At 42.6% G+C, this 25,845-nt stretch overlaps 1 protein-coding gene across 1 annotated transcript in view; it reads left to right on the forward strand.

The window, feature by feature from the left end:
• Positions 1–25,845, forward strand: part of NALCN (sodium leak channel, non selective) — a gene marked incomplete at its 5' end in the record, with an annotated part of 154,275 nt that overhangs the window by 120,642 nt on the left and 7,788 nt on the right. Inside the window, 12 exons of the mRNA XM_015415105.1 lie at positions 2,756–2,876; positions 2,964–3,062; positions 9,513–9,606; positions 10,109–10,215; positions 10,401–10,475; positions 13,097–13,216; positions 16,143–16,211; positions 17,495–17,643; positions 18,537–18,630; positions 19,968–20,100; positions 22,605–22,720; positions 22,845–23,002. Coding sequence (XP_015270591.1) covers positions 2,756–2,876; positions 2,964–3,062; positions 9,513–9,606; positions 10,109–10,215; positions 10,401–10,475; positions 13,097–13,216; positions 16,143–16,211; positions 17,495–17,643; positions 18,537–18,630; positions 19,968–20,100; positions 22,605–22,720; positions 22,845–23,002 — 1,335 coding nt within the window. The remainder of the gene's footprint in view (positions 1–2,755; positions 2,877–2,963; positions 3,063–9,512; positions 9,607–10,108; positions 10,216–10,400; positions 10,476–13,096; positions 13,217–16,142; positions 16,212–17,494; positions 17,644–18,536; positions 18,631–19,967; positions 20,101–22,604; positions 22,721–22,844; positions 23,003–25,845) is intronic.

The raw sequence follows: 25,845 nt of genomic DNA on the forward strand, positions 1-25,845 counted from the left end.
TTAAAGAAAGCTCCGTGAACCTTACATGGGGCTCCAGTCTTTGACCTGAAGGCTCCACATCATCAACAGTCCTTCAGTATTCAGTGATCCCTGCCCACCCACTGGGCCCAAGTATCCCTTAAGAACTGACCTCAAAGACTTTCACTGTTTCTCCAAGCCATGGATTTAGAATGGTGTAAATCTGCTTAGGATGGAACTGTGTCCTAGTTTCTGTGATTCTCTGGCAAAGGTCAGATAAGGTATATATTGAACTTCAGACTGTCTGCTAGTAAAACATGTCTTTTACCATTAAACTATGGCCATCCTCAAGCAGTGTCCCCTTTGCTGGAATCAAATATGTTGGGGGGGATTTTGCCATCAAGTCAAGCTGATTTCTGGCTACCCTTAGTGGGGCTTGAAGGCAAAGGAGGTGGCTTGCCATCACCTGCCTCCCAATGCTGGTATTCCTTGGAGGTTTCTCATCCAAATACTAGCGAGGACTGGCCCTGCTTACCTTCTGAGATCTGATGAGATCGGGCTTGCCTGGGCGATCCAGGTCAGGGCCAGAATCAAATATATGTTTGACTGAGCAAACATTGGTGTGAATCCAGCCTTCCTCCAAGGAGCCTTCCTCCAACTTACGTGGCTCCTCCATTGAAGAAAGAGACCCTTAAGCTGGGGGGAGGAACCTTAGGATGAAGGAAGGATTCAAACTTTGCTCATTGCAGTGGTAAGATAGTGGTACAGATCCACCCCACAAAGTTAAATATGTCTAAAAACCGCAGGGGAGAGCCCCAGAGGAGTGATTTGGAGCTGGAAAGTTTGGCATCTTCTTCCCCTCCTTCCTTCTGCTCCCACTTAGCTCCTCTCCAACAGTGTGATCCTAAGCAGAACCACACCTTTCTAAATCTATTGAAGCCAATGAACTTAGAAGGGTGCTACTCCACTTAGGATTGCATTGCTTTGGCTAGTTAAAAAAATGGCCAATGGTCTACTGTCAAACCATATTTGTTCAGCTTTGTGGGCACAGTTTTCACCCCTGCAAACAGTGGCAAAGTTGCTGCTTGAAATGTCATCATGTGGAGTCTGATCCATTTGTTTGCTACCTTCTGCTGATTGACATCATGCTATTGCAAGCCACAAGAAAAGAAAGAGCTGCAATGCAGTGGCTGAAAATGCTGAAACAACATGGGGAGTCATTGTGTATAAACAGAGTGCTGCCACCATTTCAAGTGGCAGCCACATCAATGTTTGCTCATGTGTCTCTGACCCAGGCACCAGCATCAACAAATATTTATACCCAGCATTATGATGAAGGCTGTATTGCAGTATGCATTATGGATATCATCAGATGTTTCCTTTCCTGGAAAGGGAAAGAAAGGGCAGGAGGAAAATAGAAACCAGTATCCTTGTGCTTGAATTACTGTCCTGCTGTAGACGTGGTGGGTAGAAGGCTTAAGGCAGAAAACTAGAAGCTCTGGAAATAGAGGTAATTTTCAACATTAAGCACAGGTGGGCATTTAGCCTTCTCAAAAATTGTTTCCAATACTGTGGGCAGCCATTTTGCTGCTTTGTTTCAGAATACAATTGTAATATTTCTCTTGGAAAAGGAAAATGACAAGGAAAAAAATTATGAAAGCATGTGAAAATTCTCTGTAATTGTTAAATTATTTTGCAATTTGGCTAAATAGCCAAATAATTTAATGTGAGAAATTACGCGTAGATAAAAAGGTACCATGCTACACTAATGAAATAATGCACTATGCTTCAAGTGGTTGCTGAAGCTCTGGTTCAGTGAAAACCTGGAAGTAAGCAATTTGAAGTCAATGGGCTTAGAAGAGTGTAACTCTGCTTAGGTTGGTGATGTGTAGCGCACATCCATACTACTTCACTTTGAAGCAGAAAAAATGAAAAGGCCTTAATCAGCTCAATGCTAGCCCCCTCCCTTTTGCAAATGTAGAAAATGTGCTCACCATGGGAAGAAGGGTACAAAAATTACAACTTGTTAGGAGTGTCCTAGGGTTGTGGGGGGTTGCAGGGGGGAGTGGACATGGCACAATGAAAAGTTCAGTGCATGATGAAGCATTCTGAAAAATCCGCTTACTGATTTTGACAGTGCTTCCTGGATACAAGCCAGAAGTTGCATTCTATACCTAATAAATGGGGTTTTTTAAAGCAGAAGTTAAAATGCCACTATTGTACCTGGTTCCCTTCTCCTTTGTGTTTAGTTAGTTAGACCAAAGAGAGGTTAGAGAAAAAGAATAAGAGATACCGCAAATGACTGCCAAAGGGAGCAAAGCAAGCTTGTCATTCTCCCAAATTATATTCAGGACAGGGTCCCTTTGGACACCCCCAGTTTTCCAGCAACATTCCAAGAAGGTCTACTCAGAAGCAAGGCCCATGTTTACTCCCAGGAAAGTGTGTTTAGGATTGTAGCCTCAGTCATAGTACATAAGGCTGTATAGCAAGGTTTAATACATTATTTAACTTTTACTCTTTTGCTTGCATTTTAATGTGTATATTAAAATTCTTACTTTCCTAATAATGGTTTTACCCTTGTTCACTGCCCCAAGCTAACTTTTTTTAGAGTTGCCCATGATATAGATAAAAATGTCCATAGGAATATTCGTGCCTGTATGGTTGAGAAAGGGGTGGTGTATCACTCATTTATTGCACTAAGAGACTTGCCATTGAATTCAATGTTTTCAGAGTCAGATCTAGATAGGGGAACAGTGAAAGGGTTTAACAGCATTCATTTTACTTCTTGCTCTTTCAGGGCTAACCCACGGAATTTTAATTTTGACAATGTTGGAAATGCAATGCTAGCATTGTTTGAAGTCCTTTCATTAAAAGGATGGGTGGAAGTCAGAGATGTCATCATTCATCGTGTGGGGCCAGTAAGCATGAACTTCAAAAGGTGTCAATGTTTCTTTCTCTCTTGAACTTCTTCAGGAAAATAACTTAATTTGTTTGTGTTTATGCAGATCCATGGCATCTATATTCACGTATTTGTATTCCTGGGCTGCATGATTGGATTAACCCTCTTTGTTGGAGTTGTCATAGCTAATTTCAATGAAAACAAGGTAACAATGGCAGGCTTTTTATTTTTGCATTCAATTGTTTCTGTGTTGTGGCATCTGCTGAGTGTAGTCCTGTAGTGTAAGGTAATATGATGCACAGTGGCTTACGTAGACAAAAATCAACAAATTTATTCCAGTATTTTCATGAAAATGGTGTTATGTCAAATGGAAAGCTCCTCTGTAAGAGTTCACTTCTTCCAGTACTACAAAGGGTATCAACGCTATCTCTTGGGGATATCCAGTAGCTCATAGCAAATGCATAAGGAAAACCTTTTGTGCAAAGGAATTATAACTCTCTCATTTAAGGGGAATGGTATAGAAATCTTTATTTCAAATCTTGATATTCCATTCAGGCATATTCACGATAATTTTACACTAATATTCAATTGTCCGCAATAGTCTTGTAGCCTTCCTAGCTCAGTTCCAGATGCTGAATGGTAACCTGTAAAGGCTTCTGTGCCTATGTTCCATCCTGACCTTTGAAATCAACAGGGAATATTGATTTAAGTATAAGGCTAGTGTTGGAGTTCCCACTTTAAGATGGATAACAAGAATTTGCTGTCAGATTATTGTATCATAAGACTTTCGGTTATCATTCCATAAACTGTATGCCAAATATCCTAAATTGCAAGCCCGAACCTCAGAAAATGATATTTTTGTTGACTAAGCTGGCTTGTGTTCCATCCATTGAACTATAAATCACTGTTCCATTTTCATATTTTCAAGCATGTGAAGATCAGCAAATGTAAATTATGGGTTGGATCCAACCAGGTTTTTTACTGGTGAAACAGGGAAGAGGGTTCCTCTTTGACCACCCAAGAAGGCAACACTTGGGATCAGGAGACCAGCCCAGACAAAAACCACGCAGGATGAGGAGGCTATAGTGGGGAGAAGAACTGGGTGGGATTGAGTGGAATAGCTGGCTGGATTCATCCTATCAGTTGCATTTGAAGAATTGCAATGCCATCCTAAGTAGAGTTTAAACACGTTACTCATTGACTTCATTGGACTTAGAAAGGGGTAACAATGTACAAGTCTGCATTGTCAGCCATCCTTTAACAGCATGGATAGAGAAAATCTATGGGATCATTTTTTTAAAATGCCATTTTTGACATATGTCCAGATCCTCTTATACTCTCTTGAAAGTCAGGTTTTCATTTACTGAGATGACTATTATTTAATGGGATCCCCACCCACAGTATGAAAGAGGACTGGATTCTTTTCACATTCATTTAAACAAGAATTAAAGAGAAGCAAGTTTTTTCTCCTTTATAAACAAAATAAAGGGTACCTATCTGGTTTTATACTGATGATACGGCAGTTTTGTCCCATGTACAAATTGCTGTAAAAACATTTTAAGTTTTAATTATGAAACAATAAAAGTTGCAAAACAGTCTTAAAACAAGAATGAGGAGGGGCCATTTCTTCGTTAAATAGGGGGTCATTTATGAGCACAGATAGCTGAAGTAAGCATTTTCAGTTAGCCAGCCTAAAAGTTGTTCAATAAATTTCAGGTGTCTTTACATTTTTGTGGGTTATGTGAAGTTTTTCAGGTCTTGCCCATTCTGGAACTCTTAGCACCCAAATTAAATGACTTGTTATTTTTATAGATCAAAACACTATGGCTTTCAGAACTGGAAAATCTTCAGAATAGTCTGTTATTATTGTGTATTTAAATCTGAAAGACATATTCGGCCTGTTGTGAGGAAGTTGTCAGATTTTATTTAGCTACTGGATGAAATTTCAGTGCTGAACATGGAACTGGTCACTAAAGATCTGTTGTAGGGAACAGCATGCAGACAGAACAAGAGGAACTGAGGACTATCTCAGGTGTAAGATATATACACACTAGGAAAAAGGCCTGTTGTGGAAATAAATACAACGATCTCTAGAAAGAGGCTCTGGGCGGGTGCCCTAGCCTTGGACACTCAGTGTCAATTTGCTGTGGCGACCTCAGCAGGGTATAATGACACTGAGTCCACCATTTTCTCCAGAGGAACTGATCTCTGCTACCTAAAGAACAGTTGTAATTTTGAGTGATCTCCAGCCCTCACCTGGAGATTGGCAACGATGGTTCCCCAGAAGGGAATGGTTGGTTTGGAGGGTGGAGTCTATGGCTTTGTACCTGTCCGAGGTCCCACACCTCCCGAAACCTCACCCTCTCCAGGCTCCATCCTTCACCTCTCCAGGAATTTCCCAACTGGGTTTGGCAACCCTGTCTCCTTCTCAGGCAATCATCAACCTACCTTTATTTCCCCCTCACTCTTCAGCTTTCCACCCCACCCACACCTGCAGCCTCTCCCGTGCTTTGAAGCCCTGACTGCTATGTCCCATTGGCTGTCATACGGGGGCCACCTCAGCAGCATATAAGGATACAGAGCCCACCATTTTCTCCAGGGGAACTGATCTCTGCCATCTGGAAAGCAGTTGTAATTCTGAGTGATCTCCAGTCCTCACCTGGAGATTGGACACATTTTACCTCAGAACAGCAAACTGTTTAGAATGTTAGAGGCAAAAGCCAATCAAGTCACATGTGCAAACGATCTCTGTGTTCCAAGGCAAAGGCCAATGATGCTGCATATGCAAATAACCTCTGTGATCTGACTGGCTATGGGGGGGAGGAACAGCAAACCTTTTAGAATGTTGGAGGCAAGACTCAAGCAATGCAGCCAGTGGATAGGGACAGATTCTAAGTGACACACCAGGGCGCCAACCAATTCCGGAGCGTGTGGAATGTTTTAGAGAAGTGCCACCACCATTCGGCTTTTATATATAAGGAAGATTTATATGGTACTTATAGGAATCAATATTACTCAAAAATCTTTCCAACTTAGGAAATATAGATGTTTTAGTTAAATAAGTAAGAAAATATATAAAATAATGGAAAGTCTTACAGTCTTTCTTGGTTAGAATATAATCAGTAAAGATGTCTATTTTGCCTAAATTTATTCCCCCCCCAAAAAATTTACCAATTCTAATTCAACCTGACCTTTTCAGAAATGGCAAAACCTGCTGGAGAAATTATACTGTAATACATTTCAGTTTATCCAGATAATTTTCCTGTTAGAAAAACTAAATATTAGTTCTTCTGAAACACTTAAATCCTGCTACACAGACTTCGTGGATTGAGAAACTTGATTACTTGCTACAGGGTTCAGTGTTTAAGGAACCAGGAGAAATATTGTGAAGAATGGATTTAAATACCGATGATGCTACTGTTACACTCAATGTAATGTGTCACTTATTTATAATTTTAATTCTTAAATCAAGCCCATGATATCCTATGATACAACTCGGTCATGAATATGAGCCGTACTTTGTTAACTTGCTAACCCTCCTTTGAGAAAAGGTTTTACTTAGTTACGGGCTCAGCAGACTTCATCAACTGTTATATACAGACATTACTATTTTTATTTATTAATTAAAATATTTATAACCTGTCTTCCAGGGTACCTTAAAATAGATTAAAAACAAATTTTGCAATGCAAAAGTTATAAAACAGAATTTCCATCACATCATCTCTTCCGTAGTTGCTCCATCACTGACACTAAGCATCTGATGTAGCCCCCCCCCCCTGCTCACTGGCTGGTAATAAACCAAAAACAAATTGGAAGCCCAGCACGGAGGCACCAGCACCAGCTAATCCTTGGCTAATTGACGATTTTTCTCCATTCTGGGGGTCAGGCTTCTTCATCTTAATAGACGAAAGTGCCAGTCACTGTCCAAATGCACACATGCCTCTTCAAGACACAATTATGGAAGCAAAAATAGAGGAGAGAGGATGGAAGTGCTAAAGTTCTTCTTTTCATCTTCACTGATGACCGGGCAGTAAATGGAGAAATGTTCTTTAGTGACCATAGTTTAGAAATGGCCCAGGAAGAAATAGGGACTCCCAGCTCAAGAGGCATTGGCCACAGCAAATCCTGAGGCAACAGATGATTTCTCTGAGTTGGAGCAGGCAAGCTTCCTCCTTCTCATGAGAGATGATAGCAGCTGGACACCAGCCAAGCACTGCACTCCCCTTCAGGAAGAATAACAGGAAAGAAAGGGAAACTGAGAGTTTATACCAACGCCCTTCCACCAAGGCACTCAGGGTGGTGTATATGAATGGAATAATGCCATTTTCCCCTAACAACTCTGCTCTGAGGAAAGTCCGGCTTATAGAGATAGAAAAGAGCAAGAGTCCGGTGGCATCTTAAAGACTAACAAAATGTGTGGCAGGGTATGGGCTTTCATGAGTCACTGCTCACTTCTTCAGGTACCTACAGACAGACTAACATAGCTACCCATCTTGATCTAGGCTTATAGAGAGTGACTGTTTCAAAGTCACTCAGTGAGCTTCATGGTTGAATGAAGGTATGAACCTGGGTCTGACCAGTTCTAGTTTGGCAGAAACCACTAGACCATACCAGCTCTTTACAATGTTCCCTATTCTATCTGATAATACTGTACACATTACATGTTGTACTTTTAAATGATTATGGGGATCTTTTATTGGAGGGTCAAGACCTCTGGTGGTACCTAAAATATCAGGACTGACTACTCACTAAGAGTGACAAGGAAGTGACATTGATAGTACCTGATGGATCTCGCAACTGCTCAGTGTCCCATCCCTCCCCCATGGGCATTATTAGATTGTAAATTTCATTGCTGATGCCTTGTATTGGTTGCACTTCCATGCTATTACTTTACCGCATTTTTAAAAATTCACTAACTGAATCAGAGGTCATTTCGGGGGGGATCGCGGGGGATTGCAGTTCCCCCGGGTGAGGTATGGGGGGCGGGACACATGACGTAACCCCGCCCCCGCTTCCGGCCCTCATTCAGCCAGGAGGAGGCAGGAGAAGAGGGAGGGTAAGTTGCTTCCTCCCTGCCTCTCCCCACCCCTGCCTGCCTGGGGCCAGGGAGGGCCTTCGCGGGGCTTCCTTGCACTCCCGCCAGCCTTGCAGGTCCACTGCCGGGCCCCTCATGGGGCTTGGCAGTGGAGCTGCAAGGCCGGCGGCAGCAGCCGGGACCGTTGGGGGCGGGGTGTGTGGCCTTATTACACACTTCCGGTGATGTCAGGGGGTGTGGCCTTATGACACACTTCCAGTGATGTCAGGGGGTGTGGCATATGCTAATGAGTTCCCCTAGCTCTTTTTCTACGAAACGACCCCTGAACTGAATTCATCGCTTTCAGTTTAGTGGTTGCACTGCTGGAGTAGAATTGGAGAGACCCAGGTTCGAATCTTTGGTCTGCCATGGTGACCTTGAGCCACTCTCACATGCTGTCAGCCTAACCCACCTCACAGGATTGCTATGAGGATAAAGTTGGGGGTGGGGAGAAGGCTGTAATCCACTTGGGGTCCCAATAGGGGGGAAAGGCAGGGTATAAATGAAGTAAGTAAATGAATCCTGTCCTTCCTCCCAAAAGTTCATGGTGGCATAAATGCTTCTTCCCCCCCCCTTTCTATTTTATCTTCACAACAATTCTGTAAAGTAGGCTAGGCTGAAAGAACGTAACTGGCCAGTGTAATTCATGACCCAATTAAGATCTGAACTCAGGTCTCCCCAGTCCTAGTTCAGCATTCTGACTATTTTTATTTTATTTTATTGAATATGTATCAGGGCGTGGGGTTACATCAGTATCAATGCAGTATAATACAATTCAATTAAAAACAACTTTAAAACAACAATTTAAAATCGTGTAGTATCATAAAATACCATGTAAAATAAATCAGATCAGATGTCAGTTAAGATGTCGATCAGATCAATTAAGATACAACCAACTAGGCTGTTCACGTCAAGTATACGAGCTATGCTTATTATAGGACAGTGAAGTGGATAAGAAACTGAGCTCTGATCCAAAAGGTGACTGGTTCAAATCTTACCCTTGTCACATGCTCACTATGGCCTTACAGAAGCCAGTCTCTTCAGCCCCCTGTCTGTCATATGGAGATGATAATACTGGCCTACCTAGCCGGGCTTTAGAATCATAGAATCACGGAGTCAGAAAGGGCCAGACAGGCCATCTAGTCCCAACCCTTGCTCAATGCAAGATCAGCCTAGAGCATCCCTGACAAGTGTTTGTCCAGCCACTGCTTTATAGCAAGATAATGCATTTGAAGCTCTTTGAACAATGAAAGTACAGTATAAATGCTAAGGATTATCATACACCAAGTGAGGTCTGCATAGGGATTGAGAGAGCAATCCTAAACTGGTCTACTCAGAAATCCTATCCAGGATTATTCAGTTGGATCGACTTCCAGGAAAATATTTTTAGGATTGCACTGACCTTCAACTGGAATTTTCTTCCTTGGGAGGCTTAACAAAACCCAAACCTGATTGTATAAAACATTGTTATTCTAATTGGGTTTTGGCGTCCAGGGAATGGGATAAAACAATTGGCATGTTGCTCCCTGCTCGGACTATATAATCCCAACAAATACATGAATTTCTTTTGTCCTTGTTTAGGGAACAGCTTTGCTGACTGTGGATCAGAGGCGATGGGAGGATCTAAAGAGCAGACTGAAGATAGCGCAACCTCTTCATCTCCCACCTCGCCCAGGTATCAAGGCAATTTTAATTTGGTTCATGTTGAGCACAAGTGTTCGTAATTCTGCAGGAGTCTAGGATTCAAATTAAAATTGTAATCAGGAGGCCACTAGGAGGCTGTGCATAAGTTAATGTGGAAATGGGCTCCATCTATCAACTCCTGCATCCGGCTATGAAATCGACTCCCTAAAATGTAGTGCTTTGATGGTTTTAGGGTAAGTCATAAGGACAAAAATGAATTCTTAAATTAAAAATACTTGCACTTGGCTGCTAATGGTATGAAAGGAATGTATTAACCTGACAGCAGCTGAGTTATATATATTTTTTTCGTGCACGAACATTCAGCATCTGAAATGACATGTTGAGGAACAGTGTAGAAAAATATGAAATTGTTGCAGAATATCATTAGTGATGGTAGAAATCTAGACAGGTTGTCAAGAAGTCTAGCAGGAAACAAACAAATTCTGTGTTTTATTAAGTCATTTGCTTTTAATTGTTTCCCCTCCCTCCCACAGATAATGATGGATTTCGAGCCAAGATGTATGATATTACACAGCATCCGTTTTTTAAGAGGACAATTGCAGTCCTTGTGCTGGCCCAATCTGTGCTCTTATCTGTGAAGGTATTTTTTCTGTGCTTGTGAAGGTCTTGTGAAGTAGCAGTTAAACAAATGGGGGGGGAAATGTGACAGATCTTTTTGAAGGGAGCAAAATGCCCATAGAACCTACAGAAACGAGTCATTATTAACATAAAACATAAATCAGAACAAATTTTTACTTTTCTTCTGCTTCTTCTTTTATACTCAAGTGGAATGCTGAAGACCCAGTGACTACTCCTTTAGCAGCAATGTCTGTTGTCTTCACCTTCATTTTTGTTCTTGAGGTAAGGTCATTTCCATTGTTTTCATGATTTCTTCAAATTAGGTGCCAGCCAGTCAGATTTCTTGTTTCGTTATAATCAGATCAGAGAAATATGTGTCTCAGGAACCGATGAATCCACCTCAACTTCAATCAATAAACCTTACTTATTTCAGCTGTGTTAGTCTGCCACAAACTGTGCAAGAGAAGGCAAAAACAGCACCAGAGGCTCTGTTCAGACACAACATGAAACCCTAGCTTATTGTAACTTTGGTTATGTCTAAGGAACCGATGAATCCACCTCAGCTTCAATCAATAAACCTTACTTATTCCAGCTGTGTTAGTCTGCCACAAACTGCGCAAGAGAAGGCAAAAACAGCACCAGAGGCTCTGTTCAGACACAACATGAAACCCTAGCTTATTGTAACTTTGGTTAGTTTATAAACAGTCTTTGGTTAGTTTATAAACAGTCAATCAAATCCAGGTTCATCCAGACATCACACAAAATCATACTGGCTTCAGATTCTGTCTTGATGGACCCTAACCCTAGTGAGAGGGGCCACTTCTCAGTGGAAAAACAACTACTTTGCATGTGAAAGGTCCCAGATACAGTCCCCAGCATCCCCAGTTAAAACGAGTAGGCGGTAAGTGATGTGAAACATCTCTTCCTGAGACTTTGGAGAGCTGCTGCCAGTCTGAGTAGATGGTCTGATTCAGTGTAAGACAGCTTTATGTGTGACCAATCATACTAGACTGCCTTGCATTAGTCAGTTTAATAAACCTCATGATTTCATGCAATGCCTAAACTGAGCCATAGTCTAATGGTGCCTTAAAGACAAGTCAAGTTTATTAAATACGGTCATGCGACCAGCCACTGTAGAACATTTCCAAGATGAATAATAAAATACACAGTAAATACATAAAATCAAATAGATATATAAAAACATTAAAACAGATACAGGAGCAATACAATTATCATTAAAATGCACCAAAACAACGCTAATTGTCAGTCATTCACTATCTAAGATACAAGCTTCCTTTTTTTAAGGGCCTGGAAGCAAAATTTTGCCACAGCTAAAGAAATCCTTTCTCTCCGGTCTTCCAGCAAAAAGTTTAAAATCCTTAATTCCGCAAATTTCAACTGGACATCCAAGGGTTTAAATTTGGACAACAATGGGAAAATTAACAGCTGTCTCTCCATAGCTTAACCAATAAGAAATCGAAGCAATCCAGATTTTCGTTTCCATTTTTGTCACCCCAATCTCCTGCCTAAGAACTACATTCGCTATACATTTAGGCGCACTAAGTAATGCTCTAATAAATTTGGATTGAACTTTTTCCAGGTACTTAAAATTATTCTCACTTATTGTGATTACTTGCGTACCATATGTGAGTTGGGTTAAGACCTTTGCGTCAAATAATTTCAACGCCACAAGAATTACACCTTGGCCCCCCTTTCTAAAAAATCTGATAATAGCATTAACATTTATCTCAGCAGAGCAGATTGTAGAGGTTATATGAGCTGAGGAGCTGCCATTATAGTTGAAAATAACCCCTAAATACTTATATGTTTTTACTTGCTCTATAGATTGACCATTTATTCTCCAAATATCTTTCTTATAAGCCCTGTTAAAACGAATAATCTTGGTTTTGGAATAATTAATCGTTAATCCTCATCACATTTCTTACTAAAGATTCTTAAGGCTTGTTTAAGACCAACTCTAGTTTGGGACAGTAAGATAGCATCATCCGCATACATTAGTATTGGAACCACCTCTCCTCCTGAGAAGTTAGGGGTGTGGACATCTATCCCATGTAGAGACTGAATAAGGGAGTTAACGTATATATTAAACAGGGAAGGGGCAAGTAAACAACCCTGTCTTACTCCCTTCCGGGAGGGAATCAATTTTGATAACCTTCCTTCACCATTACATCTGATTTGTAATTGCGTATTCTTATGGACTTTAATCATCAGATGCAGCAGTCGCCTTAAAGATTAAAACATTTATTGTGTCCCATAAAAAAGATAAATCTAAGGGGAGAGATGGGTGAGGGATTTTACAAAATGTAATGTGAGAGAAGATATTTTACAAAAGAAAACCAGATACAACAATCCAAGAAACAGGGGCAGGGCACATATGAAAACAGTCAAGACAATTAACAACCCCATCTGAGTGGGTGTGAGCCACTCTCAGTTGATGATAAATTGGCACAAACACAAATTGAACAGTGTATATAAATCTCTAAAGAGGGACCAGTCCTTTCTGAGGTGAGCTAGACACTCCTGAAGTTAATTGAGACCAAACTGACAGTGTCAAGACGGCATATGAATTCCAGAGCACCAGCAGCTGGAATTTTATCTTTGGCACCAAGGTGTGTTGCAGGGTTAGCTACCTGGGCTTGTAAACCTTGTTCTTGGATCTGGTAGTGCAGAGTCATAGAACCTTCTGCTTAGTGGAGTGTTGAGCACATTCATAGCATTGTATTGTTATTGTTATTGCTGTGACTTTTTAATCTGTTTGGATGCACACTGATTTACCAATAACAATGAAATATTTTCAGGGGGGAGCTGATATGACCTTGAGGGGATTTAAAAAAACATTTTTTTGGAAGAACAGGTGCAACATGTCAATTGATTTCCTGTAGGTCACAATGAAGATTATTGCCATGTCACCTGCTGGATTTTGGCAAAGCAGAAGGAATCGCTATGACCTCTTGGTGACGTCCTTGGGTGTCATATGGGTGATACTCCACTTTGCCTTAGCTGTAAGTACCGGCAAACCGAATTTGCAACCAGTATGCACTGACATGATCATTTCACATGGTAGGTTCTTGAGGCATTCTGCATCAGATCTTGGTAGTGGGTCCTATTTATCTTGTGCATTGTTATCCTTTCCTTTTCCCAAGGATTTTGTCCATGTTCATGGTTCCTTCCCCAACTTAACTGCATAATGAATTTGTGAAGTACTTGAGGCTCAGAGAGAGCGATTGGCCCTAGATCACCCAGCAATCTTCATGGCAGGGTGGGTATTTGAACCTCATTCTCCCAGATCCTAGTCCATTGGCTTGGATCGTACAGATGATCTTCATGGACAGAAGAGGGGTAATTTTGATTTATTCCTCCAACTACCCCCATGCCATGCCCAGAGGTCCCCTTTCCTCCAGAAGCCACGTTGGGGGCTACAGCAGTAGGGGTAGCGGAGGAAGTCATGCTGCATGGATGGAAATCCTTCTGTCTGCAGAACTCTCAGTGAATCTCAGCAGGGCTCTCCAGGTCTTATTCCTGTAAGTAGCCAGGACCAGCCCCTTAGCCTGTGGAGGGTGAAGGAGGTTTTTCAGAGTCAGAAAAGAGAAAGGTTTGCTGTCCGGCTTCTTTAGTGCTTGATTCTGATGTGTTCGTGGCAGCACAAACCACTCAGTAAGTCTGCTTTGCAATTATGATCAAAACTGTAGATCAATCAGTTAGGCAGCCACAAACTGAGAAAACCAATACAGTCTGTCTGGTAAGAGCCAACGAGGGCCAATTTGTTTCATCCTGCAGTGCCTGGCATTTATGACAAATTCCGTGTTCAGAGAATAATGTGCTGAAGGCTTCCCTGCAGGCCCAGAGCCCACAATTAGGAGAATGAGAAACACAGCATTTCCTTTCCTTGTTTTGGGCCCATTTCTCACCAAAATGTAAACCTGTGTTCAGTCTGTACCATTTCGGACTAACCGCTCCTCTCTACTAAAAGAACTCCCTCTCTATAGGAGACTAGATGTCACAGGAGAATCATTGTAGCCTAACCTCCTGACAGTCTTGTTTTATGTATCAGATTCTGCTTCATTTTTTTAGATACAGAGGAAAAGTCAATGATGAACTCTTACCTATAGGGTTGCCAGCCCCCCCCCCCAAATGTAAACACTACTTCCAGCTCATACCAGAAGTTACATCATCACGTTGGCAATGTCCAGGCAACACTCTGTTATTCAGACAAAAACTCTATGGGAAGAAACCATTTTTACCATCGAATTTTTGCCCAGATACCTGAGTGTCGTCATGACATCGCAATGTGATGATGTCACTTCCGGTGCACACCAGAAGTGATGTTGCTGCATCACCGGCAATGTCACGTGAGCCTCTCTCCCACTCCTGGTGACCTGGCAACTCTACTTACCTGCATTCTGAGGTAGCACATCCAACACATGTCCCAGGGTGTTTCTCTGGGTTCAGAAAGAAGCTGCTTGTTGATCATTCTAAGTTGTAAGGAGAGATTGTTTAAAGTTTTTTTTTGAGGCCTAGTTTTTCCATAGTTTGAGGCATGGAACAGACTTGAAAATACAGAGGCATCTGTCTGAGATGAATCCAAGGTACTACAGTGGCATGCGACCATGACAGTCACTAATCCCATAATGGGAGCTATGTCTAATAAATAGTTTGCCATGTGATTGCATTTTCAAGCTTCAGGACATGCAGAAGAAGGGATTTATACATAACTAGCTTGTGGAATTCACTGTCACAAGATTTGCTAGTTACTGGCTTAGATCATTTTAAAGGGGGGGTCAGCCAGATTCATGGAAGACAGGTCTCTCAATGGCTGTTAGTGATAACAGATAGAAACCTTCATGTTCAGAGATAGCAAACCTTTGAATACCAGACAGTGGGATCTAACAGCAAGGCAATGTTGGCTCCGGTCACACGGGCAGGAAACTGCGGGGGGGAAGCGTGGCTGTTTGCCCCGGGGCAAACTAATGCGCGGTTAAGCGATCAGACCTCCTGTGGAGGTTCTGTGGAGGTACCGTGGAGGTTCCGTGGGTAGGGAGAGGTGCCGATCACAGGACACGCCTGCGCGCAACGAAGAAGCGCGCGGTGTGGCAAACTGGTTTTCTTTTTTGTGTACACGACGAATGCGCATGCTCCGTTGGGTGCGTGTGCGCATCCACGGAGACTTGGGGGGGGAACCTTTTTCGCAAGGGGACATGGGCGGGCGCCGGATGCCACCGGAAACGCGATCAGACGCCCGCCCTTGCCCCGCGGTTTCCGGAAACTAGTACCTCCGAGGTACTAGTTTTTTGCTGCGTGTTTTCGGCAGGAAGCCTCGGTTGTGCCATGGAAGCGCTACGCTTCCCAGATGTGCCGGTGAGATCGCGCCCGGAAAATCCGCCTGTCTTCTGTCTCTCTTGCGTGGCTAATGTTCCGTGTGACCACAGCCGTTGTCACTTTTGTTGTCTCCTTGGAGACATAAAGCCAGCCACCAGTGGAAAGAGGAGACTGGATGAGATGAACGTTTTGTCTGATAGGAAGGGGTTTTTTTGTATATTCTTAGGCCATTGCCAGCCTGCTGGGGTTATTCTGCTTCATCCTACCACTCCACTGAGCAAAGTTGGAAGCCTTCTTCCAGCCTAAGGAGGCTTTCTCCAACTGCTCTTTTTTTTTTTTGGAGGAAGAGGCAGTTAACTTGGAGAAAGTCTCCTTAGGCTAGAGACTTACTGGAGTGGTGGGACAAGACTATGATCCACCCTGCTGTCTCCATGTAAGAATGGAATACAAACTGTGAATAAAAGGGCAGCTGGCTCTTTTCATCTGGAAGCCGTTGCTGATACGTTCATTAATTTTATATCTTAATCGTTGTGTGTGTGATTCAAATAAAATTCATAAGGTAGCTATGTTAAGACATACTATTGAAAGCAGGACAATTGTGTTTCATTCCAGAATCCCTACACATATATGATGGGAGCGTGTGTCATTGTCTTCAGGTTCTTCTCCATTTGTGGCAAGCATGTGAGTACAAATTAGGATTTATTGTTTTTATAGTGGTCACATATTGGGTATAAATGAGGTCTTTTTTGGTCATGATCACATGCACAATTAGCCACACCATAGGCGCGAATGACGGGTGGATTTAAAGGGTGCGCCCTGCACCCGTCGGCAACTCATTTTGCTCCGCCACAGAAGGAGAAAAGACACTAGGGAGAGTACGGTAGCAAACAGGTTGCTACGGGCTACGGACGGACTTCCCCCTGTGTGATTGCTCCAGCACGCTCCCATGGCATCGGGATGGTCTGATCAGGGCATCCCAACTCCATGACATTGTTTTCTTCCCCATCTCGGTATGCGCATCATCCCACACTGCATAGGGAGCCCTCAATGCCGAGATGTGAATCATCGATCCCTCGTTGAAGTGCACCGGAAACACGCGGCAAAAAAAAAAAACCTGACTCACCCGCGGTTTCATCTGATCATGCAGTGGCGGGCTGTGCCCGCAGCTTCAAAGGACTGTGTGATCGTGCAACTGCGGGTCAAATTCCTACATTGCAAATAGCCTCGCTTCCTCCCCGCTTTATCTTGCCCGTGTTTGCTTTCAATGAAGAAACCAGGCCTAGTGTCCAGAATACCTCTATTAAGTGGAGCTTACTCCCAGGAAAGTGTTCTTAGAGTCGCCCTGAAAGTCATCCTAAAGCATTTGAAAATCTCGGAATTAAAGGGAACCTCAACAGAAAGATAGACTAAATATTTAGTCATCCTTAGTGAGATCAGAAACATTGGAAAGCTTCTTGAATCTAAACTAGAACAGAAAAATAATTAGCAGTGACATCTGAAGTAGATTTACACCATTCTAAGCCCACTGACTGACTCTGTTTAGGATTGCACTAGGCTAGAGGATATTAATTCCAAACAGAGATTATCCACACACAGTGCCTCCTGTCCCCCCAAAAAACCCTGATATGATTGTCCTAATCAGAATTTATTAAGTATTTAAATGTTTAGGTTATTTGTGGGATTTGGGGCCAGTGGACATAGGGTTGGAGTGTGTGGCATCTAGGCACTATCTGGTTTCGGGGTTACATAAAAGGGAATTTATGTCACTTGCCTCTATTGTCACTGAAGCATTATGACTTGGCAATGCTCTGGGGCCAATGAAGGCAGTAGTAGAGGGCAGAATTTCACATATTGATTGGAACCAACCAGCCATTTCTTTGGCTTCAGGCCTCTAGCATTATTCAGTTGTGTCAGTGGCAGACGTTTATGCCCGCTTTCCATTGGTCTTCCTTATTTCTTCCCAGGTGACACTGAAAATGCTGCTGCTGACTGTAGTTGTCAGCATGTACAAAAGTTTTTTCATCATAGTAGGGATGTTCCTGCTACTGCTTTGCTATGCTTTCGCTGGGGTGGTTTTATTTGGCACTGTGAAGTATGGCGAAAACATTAACAGGTATGGGACTTTGGTCCTTCTTAAGCAAGTAATTGGTATGTGATATTTGTGTTTGAGGGCTGGGATGTTTGTTGAACTGTTTTGATGGTCAGAACATTTGGACCCTGTTGGACAATAGGTTTATGGACATAAAAATACACACAGCAGCAATATTATGATAGTACTACCATATCCCTGACCTGGATAGTCCAAGCTAGTCTGATCGCATCTGATCCTGGAAACTAAGCAGGGTTGGCCCTGGTCAGTATTTAGATGGGAGACCACCAAGGAATACTAGCATCTATACACAGAGACAGGCAGTGGCAAACCATCTCTGAACATTTCTTGTCTTGGAAACCCTATGGACATAAGTCATTTGTGTTTTGATGGCAAAAAACAAGTACCTCCATAGTTATTTTGTGCAACAGGAATAACTTGATGGTCAAGGATTTCCAGGAGAATGTGGAGATTACTATACAGGAGGCATGAACTAACCTCACATTGTAAAAAAATGGTCAGTATACTACAGCGCCTTCATCTTGAGGGCCAGCCAGGATAGGTGAGGAAGGAAAAATAGTTCAACAAGCCCTGGTTCAGTTTTCCCTGCTCACTAGAACACATGCAGCTGCTTTATATGGAGTTGGTCCATCTAGTTCAGTATTGGTCCATCTAGTTCATTATGAGAAGTGGCTTTCCAAGGTCTCAAGACAGAGGAGAAAGGGCCTTCTCAACCCTTTGGTACCTGAAATCCTTGTAACTGGAGATGCCATCCTCTACTGCTGAGCTATGGCCCACTGAGCTGAACCCACTGTGGGGAACAGGGAAGGACCGGGCTCTAAGATTTCTTGTGCTGAATTTTCCTTGTGATACACTGAGAGAGATTTTTGTTTGTTTGTTTGTTTGCTTAAACACAGGCATGCCAACTTTTCATCAGCTGGTAAGGCCATTACTGTACTCTTCCGAATAGTCACTGGGGAAGACTGGAACAAGATAATGCATGACTGCATGGTAAATTAAACACAATTCTAAAAGTCCCCCCAAAAAACCCAGATGCACTCAGTATCCAACTTCTTGGCTTTGTATCTGAACAGTGATGTTCTTTTTAAAACAAAAATGGTATCCATCATGCAAAATCTCATTTGTTGTTTTCTTTGAATATGGTATAGGAATAATTCAGCCCCCCAAAATAAGTCTAGCTCACTAAAAAGAGTTAGAACTTAAGGCTGCCAGACAATCTTTGGATCTCCTGGCTATACCACACACAATGCCATATGATAATTAATTAATTAATTCCCATAACTTTAGATCTGTCCACCATGGGCTAGCATCAGCAGATACGCATGTATTTGGCCAGTCTACATATCCCCATCTTTGATTCAATTGCTAGTTGATAAATATTTCTCATTCTTTGCACTCAGCAGAGGATTTTTGGCTTTGCTGTACATATGCTCACAATCCATATTGGCGTGATAAATGCAGAAAAACTATCTAAATATCTTAATCTTCAGCCTCAAATATTTGTAGTATTGGTCCACAGAGCTCACACGGCTTTTATCTTTAACCCCCTGCTTGTAACTTCACCTGAAATGTAAGCAAATTACCGGTATGTGTCTTCACAGGATAGAAGGGGCTATCCCCTTAGGTAGCATGGTTCCCTCCTTCCTGTTTTAGTAGGAATTGGCTAAAGGGTCTCTTCCCTTGGAGCATAGCCTTTTACTGTACCCTGTTGTCCATGATGCAGTCTAAAAGTAAAGGCTTCAGAGTTTGGGGGTTTCAACAGGCAGTCTTTTCTAAATATTGGGAGAGCTACAATAATTTTCGTAGTGTACATAGGGATAGGGGGATGTACATTATAGCAGTGATGCAAAGGGAAGGAAGTTTTACCCCTTTCCTGTTTTTTCAGTCATTCCTTTTCCCTGGAATTGCTGGCCACCCTGCAAGAAAAAAACAACATATAGGAGCAAATAGAAAGCAAAATTGGGGTCCATTTTACACCCAAACCAGGGTGAAGGATGAAGACTGCAGATTGGGCTTCAACTGCAGATTGAGTGCTCCTTCAACCATACCTCTTTGCAGTCTGATTCCCCCACCCTGGCCCGTGGGTGTACTCCTCAGTGGAACACCAACTGTGGAAATGTGCTTGCCTAGGAAAACAAATTCAGGGAAGGGCTGTGGAATAGTGGGCTGGGGAGGGAAGAATTCAGTATTTCTCACCTGCACACCCAAAACACATGGATCTGCTGCCATTTCCTTGATCCCACAGTCTTTACTAATCTGCCATACACATCAGAATTTTGTTATGTTGATCACCCTATTGTTTTCTAACAGTGATGTTTGTTTTGAAGGTTCAACCTCCTTTTTGTACACCAGATAACAATACATACTGGAAGACGGATTGTGGAAACTATGCTGGCGCTCTTATGTATTTCTGTTCTTTTTACATCATCATTGCATACATAATGCTGAATTTGCTTGTGGGTAAGTTATCAACTACGGGTAATAGAAATGGTCATTATCTGTAACTACATCTAATGTTTATGATATGTTTATTTATTTATAAGCTAGCCTCTAGGGACTCTCAAGGTGGTCTACAACACAAAACTATATAAACAAACAATATAGTGATTAAAAGAACGATAATTTTTTTTTTTTAATTTTATTAATCTTATGAATCGCCCACCCTGAAGTGCAGGGTCTGTGCGATTGACAACATTTTAGACATTTAAAAATACAATTTGATATATAATTAAAATTACTAATAGTGACAGAAATTAAAACCCATCAAGATGGCGATATACACCTTCATTGCCAGTCACACCACCAATCCCCGCACAGCAGGGCAGCAAAGGGTATGTGGGGGCCGTAGAAGAAAAAAGAGAGAGGGTGCCAGTCTTAACCTCCCATCGCTCTCGTCATCTAAAAGCCTGGCGGAACATCTCTGCCTTACAGGCCCTGCAGAATTGCATCAGATCCCGCAGGGCCCTGATGTTGTTTGGCAGAGAGTTCCACCAGGTCGGGGCCAGTACCGAGATGGCCCTAGTCAAGGACAGCCGGACCTCCCTACAACAATATGTACGCAAACAACTATAAAACTTGACAGTTACTGTATCTAATAGCAACGTAGATTCAGGTGGGTTCCCATGTTGGCCTGAAGCAATAGAATAAAGTTTGAGTCCAGTTGGCACCTTTAAGACCAACAAAGTTTAATTCTGGATATAAGCTTTTGTGTGCATGCACACTTCTTCAGATACATGCACATGGAAGCTTATACCCAGAATTAAACTTTGTTGGTCTTAAAGGTGCGTTTGGACTCAAACTTTGTTCTAATAGTAAAGTAGCTGGCCTCCATGCCAATCACGAAAGCGGCAAAACCAAGCCACCAACAAGGTAGGGGGTCTCTTCGCATGTGTGGAACTATCCTGGTACACAGGAAAGGTTGCTGTATGAATTAACCGTAGAAAAAGAAAATATACATGAAAAAAGGCTAATGAGGACTGAGCATGCTCCCAGATCATAGAAAGTGGAGAGAAGTTGAGAGTCAGTGAACTGAACAGGGTGCATGAAACCTGTTCAAGAAACTGAGTGCTTTATATGGGGGAGATTTTGAAAGCAGGGATAGGATTTATGTATTATTCACACACACATACACATAACTCCTTGTGGGCTCCTGCTTTACAAAAACAGTCACCAGTAAAAGTTCAGTCAGCAGCGCAGTTTCAATGCAAAACCACCAAAGCAAAATGCCAGGCTAAAGTTTCACAAGTGTTATGAACTACTGGGCTGGAGAGCCTGTCTAGGAAAGATGTTCCACAGAGAAGGTGTGCCATTATAGACAAGGCCCCAGTGCCTTGCGGTTGTGAACCTGGTATCAGGAGGCAACTGAAACCAGAGCAAGGACTCACCTCAGGAGTTCAAATAGGAGAAGGTGCCCAAGAATTGTTATTGCAGCACTAGGTTATAGTTTTGACACTGGAGAAATCCATCTGCTGTTTTGTGCATGCAGGATTTAATTCCCGTATTTTTTACAAAGTGCACTCTGTGTTTAACAGTACAGAAGCCAGAATGTTTCAGTAAGAAGGATGACTTGTAAATTAGTGATTTGGAAGGTGAATTATTCTACTTCGCATGTGTATAAGAAAGGAACATACAGTTGGCCTTGAGAAAACTATTATCCTGGGGGGGGGGCTCATTCAGTTTCCCCTGAAGGTAGTGAAACATTTCCAAATTTTAGATCAAAGATTCAAATTACTGCTGGTGTATCAAATTGTAAGAATGTATCACTGACGACCAAGATCAAGTTAATTCATGCCATAGTATTCCCCATTACTATGTATGGGTGTGAAAGTTGGACAATGAAGAAAGCTGACAAGAAGATTCCTTTGAAATATGGCATTGGAGGAGAGGGTTTTTTTGGATACCATAGACCACCAAAAAGACAAATAAGTGGGTTCTAGACCAAATCAAGCCTGAACTCTCCCTAGAAGCTAAAATGACTAAACTGAAGGTATTGTACTTTGGTCAGATTATGAGAAGACTGGAGGCACTGGAAAAGACAATAATGCAAGGAAAAGTTGAAGGCAGCAGGAAAAGAGGAAGACCCAACATGAGATAAATTGGATCAATAAAGGAAGCCACAGCCCTCAGTTTGAAAGAGCTGAGAATGGTTGCTAGTGATAAAACGTTTTGGAGAACGTTAATTCATAGGGTTGTCATAAGTTGGAAGCAACTTAACGGCACTTAACACACACACACACACATCAAATTGTCTAACCTGAAATATATAGCTTATATTGGTTTGTTTATGGACATTCACCTGAAAACATTAATTTCTGATATATTAATATGAACATTGATGTATTACATTTTGGCCAGTCTTAAGATTAGAAGTAAATATCCATTCCACATTAAATATATGACCATTCATGTAGAGCACATATGTTTGAAAGTTCTTATACTGTGTTTAATGTTGGTCTCTTCCATAGCGATAATCGTGGAAAACTTCTCACTATTTTACTCCACGGAGGAGGATCAGCTCTTAAGTTATAATGATCTTCGACATTTTCAAATTATATGGAACATGGTCGATGACAAAAGGGAGGTAAGTGATTTCTCTGTAATTTCATTTCAATTACTTGCCAGAAAGCAAATGCAGTTTTTCTGTTAATTGGAAGCACTGGCAAGTCTGTTTATGAAATTTCCTTTAAGTTCTTCTTCTTTCCTAGGGAGTGATTCCTACTTTCCGGGTAAAGTTTTTGCTAAGGTTGCTGCGAGGGAGGCTGGAAGTTGATCTGGACAAGGACAAGCTTTTGTTCAAGCACATGTGCTATGAAATGGAGAGGCTCCATAACGGCGGAGATGTAACATTCCACGATGTACTAAGGTACATAAGATGGGCACAAACCATTTGGAGGTCAGTCCAAAGCAGAGTTGCCCCCTTTTGAGCTCATTGAATTTATTTGACTCAGAAGGGTGTAACTGTGTTTAGGATTGCACTGTTAATCACCCCAAATTAATTATAGTTCCCTAGCCTGTATCTCTCCTTATATATAAAGCTGTTTTGGTCGTGGACTCTTGAACACACTTCCGAATCAGTTGGCCTGCTGGTGTGTCGCTCAAATGGCATCTCTACCAACTGGCTGCGTGGCTGCCTGCGTTGCCATCGTCCCTCCCACTGGAGCGCCGCCCAGTGTCTTGGCCTCAGTCTGCTCACAGCCAGCACCTGGCCCAGACACTCCACTGGGCAGCCACTCCTCAGGCTGAGCCCGATCCTGCCGGTGCCACAGCAGACATCGTCGGCCAAGCCCGAAGAAGAAGAGATTGGATTTATATCCTACCCTTCACTACCCAAAGGTATCTCAGAGCAGCTTACAAACTCCTTTCCCTTCCCCTCCCCACAACAGACAGCCTGTGAGGTAGGTGGGGCTGAGAGAGCTCTGACAGAAACTGCTCTTTTTCAAGAACAGGTGTGCCAGAACTATGGCTTGCCCAAGGTCATCCAGCCAGGTGCAAGTGGAGGAGTGGGGAATCAAACCCGGTTCTCCCAGATTAGAGTCTGCACACTTAACCACTACACCAAACTGGTACTGCAGGTGCCCGCCTGGCCTGCGAACGGATGGGGGCTGGCATGCCGCTGGGGCAGAGGGCGGTGGAGGCGGTCCGGAGGTCGCTGGACATGGCCGAGCCCAACTGCAGCTACCCATCTGGCCTGCGCACGGATGGGGGCCAGCATGTGGCTGGGGCAGAGGGTGGTGGAAGCCGCCTGGAGGCCACAGGGCGCAAAGCCAGTGCTTGGCCCTAGGGTCGCCCCTCGACCCCCGGGGTCTGGGGAGGGGGGGAAAGCAGGGGAATGGGGGCCCCTGTCTTCCTAGGGCTCATTGTATTCCTTCTATGCAACGAGCATTGCTCCTAGTTGTATGTAAATTATAAAACAGGATAACAATGTCTGTAAAGTGTCAAGTCGCAGCTGACTTATGGTGACCCCGTGGGGTTTTCGAGGCAAGAGATGTTCAGAGGTGGTTTGCTGTTGTCTGCCTCTGTGTAGCAGCCCTGGACTTCCTTGGTGGTCTCCCATCCAAATACTAACCAGGGCTGACCCTGCTTAGTTTCCAGGATCTGATGAGATCAGGCTAGCCTGGGGTATCCAGGACAGGGTAAGAATACAGACATGTTATCAAAGATCATAGTTTATTTTTGTGTAAGAACGTAGGAAATTTTACTCAAAACTGAATTAGCAGTCTTTTCCTAATATGCCTATCTGCATAGGGCCAGTTCCCATTACTATATTCATCACAAGAAAGATGCAACTGTTACGTAACATTCCAGTTTTATGAAACTGATTACCGGTGCCATCCTAAACAAAAATTATACACTTCTTATCCCATTTACTTCTGTAGACTTAGAAGGGTGTAACTTTGCTTTTATCAACAGAGGCAGAAGCAAACTTCAAGTGGCAATGCAACTTAACATTTTATTTATATTTTACTTCATTTATTACCTGCCTTTCTTGCCAGTGGGGACCCAAAGTGGTTTACATCATTCTCTTCTCCTCCATTCTGACCTTTCAACAACACTGTGAATGTGTCAGGCTGAGTGTGTGTGACTGGCCCAAAGTCACCCAGCGTTCTGTCAGGGCAGAGTGAAGATTGGAGCCTGGTCAGACACTCTAACCACTACACCACACTGGCTCGATGAATAATTGAAAAGCAAAACATCCCAATCCAGGGTGCTTATGCCCTTGTGATAAGAAAAAAACAATAGTTACGTGGAAAGTACTGGTGGAAGGGAATACATGGACTCATTGATCTCTCCCTTTCCCCATGAAAAAGGTGATTAGCTTTGTGAGGGGAGAAAGGTGGCAGTTTCACACACGCTAAATGACACATGCACTTTCAGTGCACTTTGCAACCGGATTTTACTGTGTGAAATGGCAAAATCGACTTGCAAATGGTCACCGAAATGGATTGAAATGGCATTATTTAGCATGTGTGAAAGTGCCCAGTGCTGATCACATCTTAAGGGAGTGCATACTTTTACTGAATGAATCATTAAATTATGGAATACACTGGAAGTAGAGATGGCTTTAAAATGGGATTAGAGAGATTTGTGGAGAACAGGTTCATTAATGCCTACTGGCCATGATGATTAAGGGGAAACTCAACATTCAGATACAATAAACTTCTGAATGCCAGTGCTAGGAGGCAATACTGGGGAAGATCTTGGCCTCCATGCCCTGTTTATTAGCCTGCCAGAGCAACTAGTTGGCTGCTGAACAAACTTTGAGTCTGGTGGCACCTTTAAGACCAACAAAGTTTTATTCAAGGTGTGAGCTTTTGTGTGCATGCACGCTTCCTCAGATACACACGTGCAAGAAAAGCTCATACCTTGAATAAAACTTTGTTGGTGTTAAAGGTGCCGCTGGACTCAAACTTCGTTCTGCTGCTTCAGACCAGCACAGCTGCCTACCTGGATCTATCTTCATAGTTGGCTGCTGTGTGACGTAGGATGCTAAACTAGATGGACCACTGTTCTCATCCAGCAGGGTTGCTCTTATTTCTTATTGCTCTGTCCCTTAAGTAATTGTTAGTGGTTTTGCAGATCCTGTTAGGAAAGCCAGGGTAAAAGTATTCTTCTGTTAAAAATATTTAAATAAATACCACCACTATCATCCAAGCAGGTTATGAGCCAGTCTTCTTGTTTTGTACTAACCAGTAGATTTATTAATAT

The sequence above is a fragment of the Gekko japonicus genome, unplaced genomic scaffold (genome assembly GCF_001447785.1).
Source record: "Gekko japonicus isolate JY-2015 unplaced genomic scaffold, Gekko_japonicus_V1.1 scaffold52, whole genome shotgun sequence".
NCBI lineage: Eukaryota > Metazoa > Chordata > Lepidosauria > Squamata > Gekkonidae > Gekko > Gekko japonicus.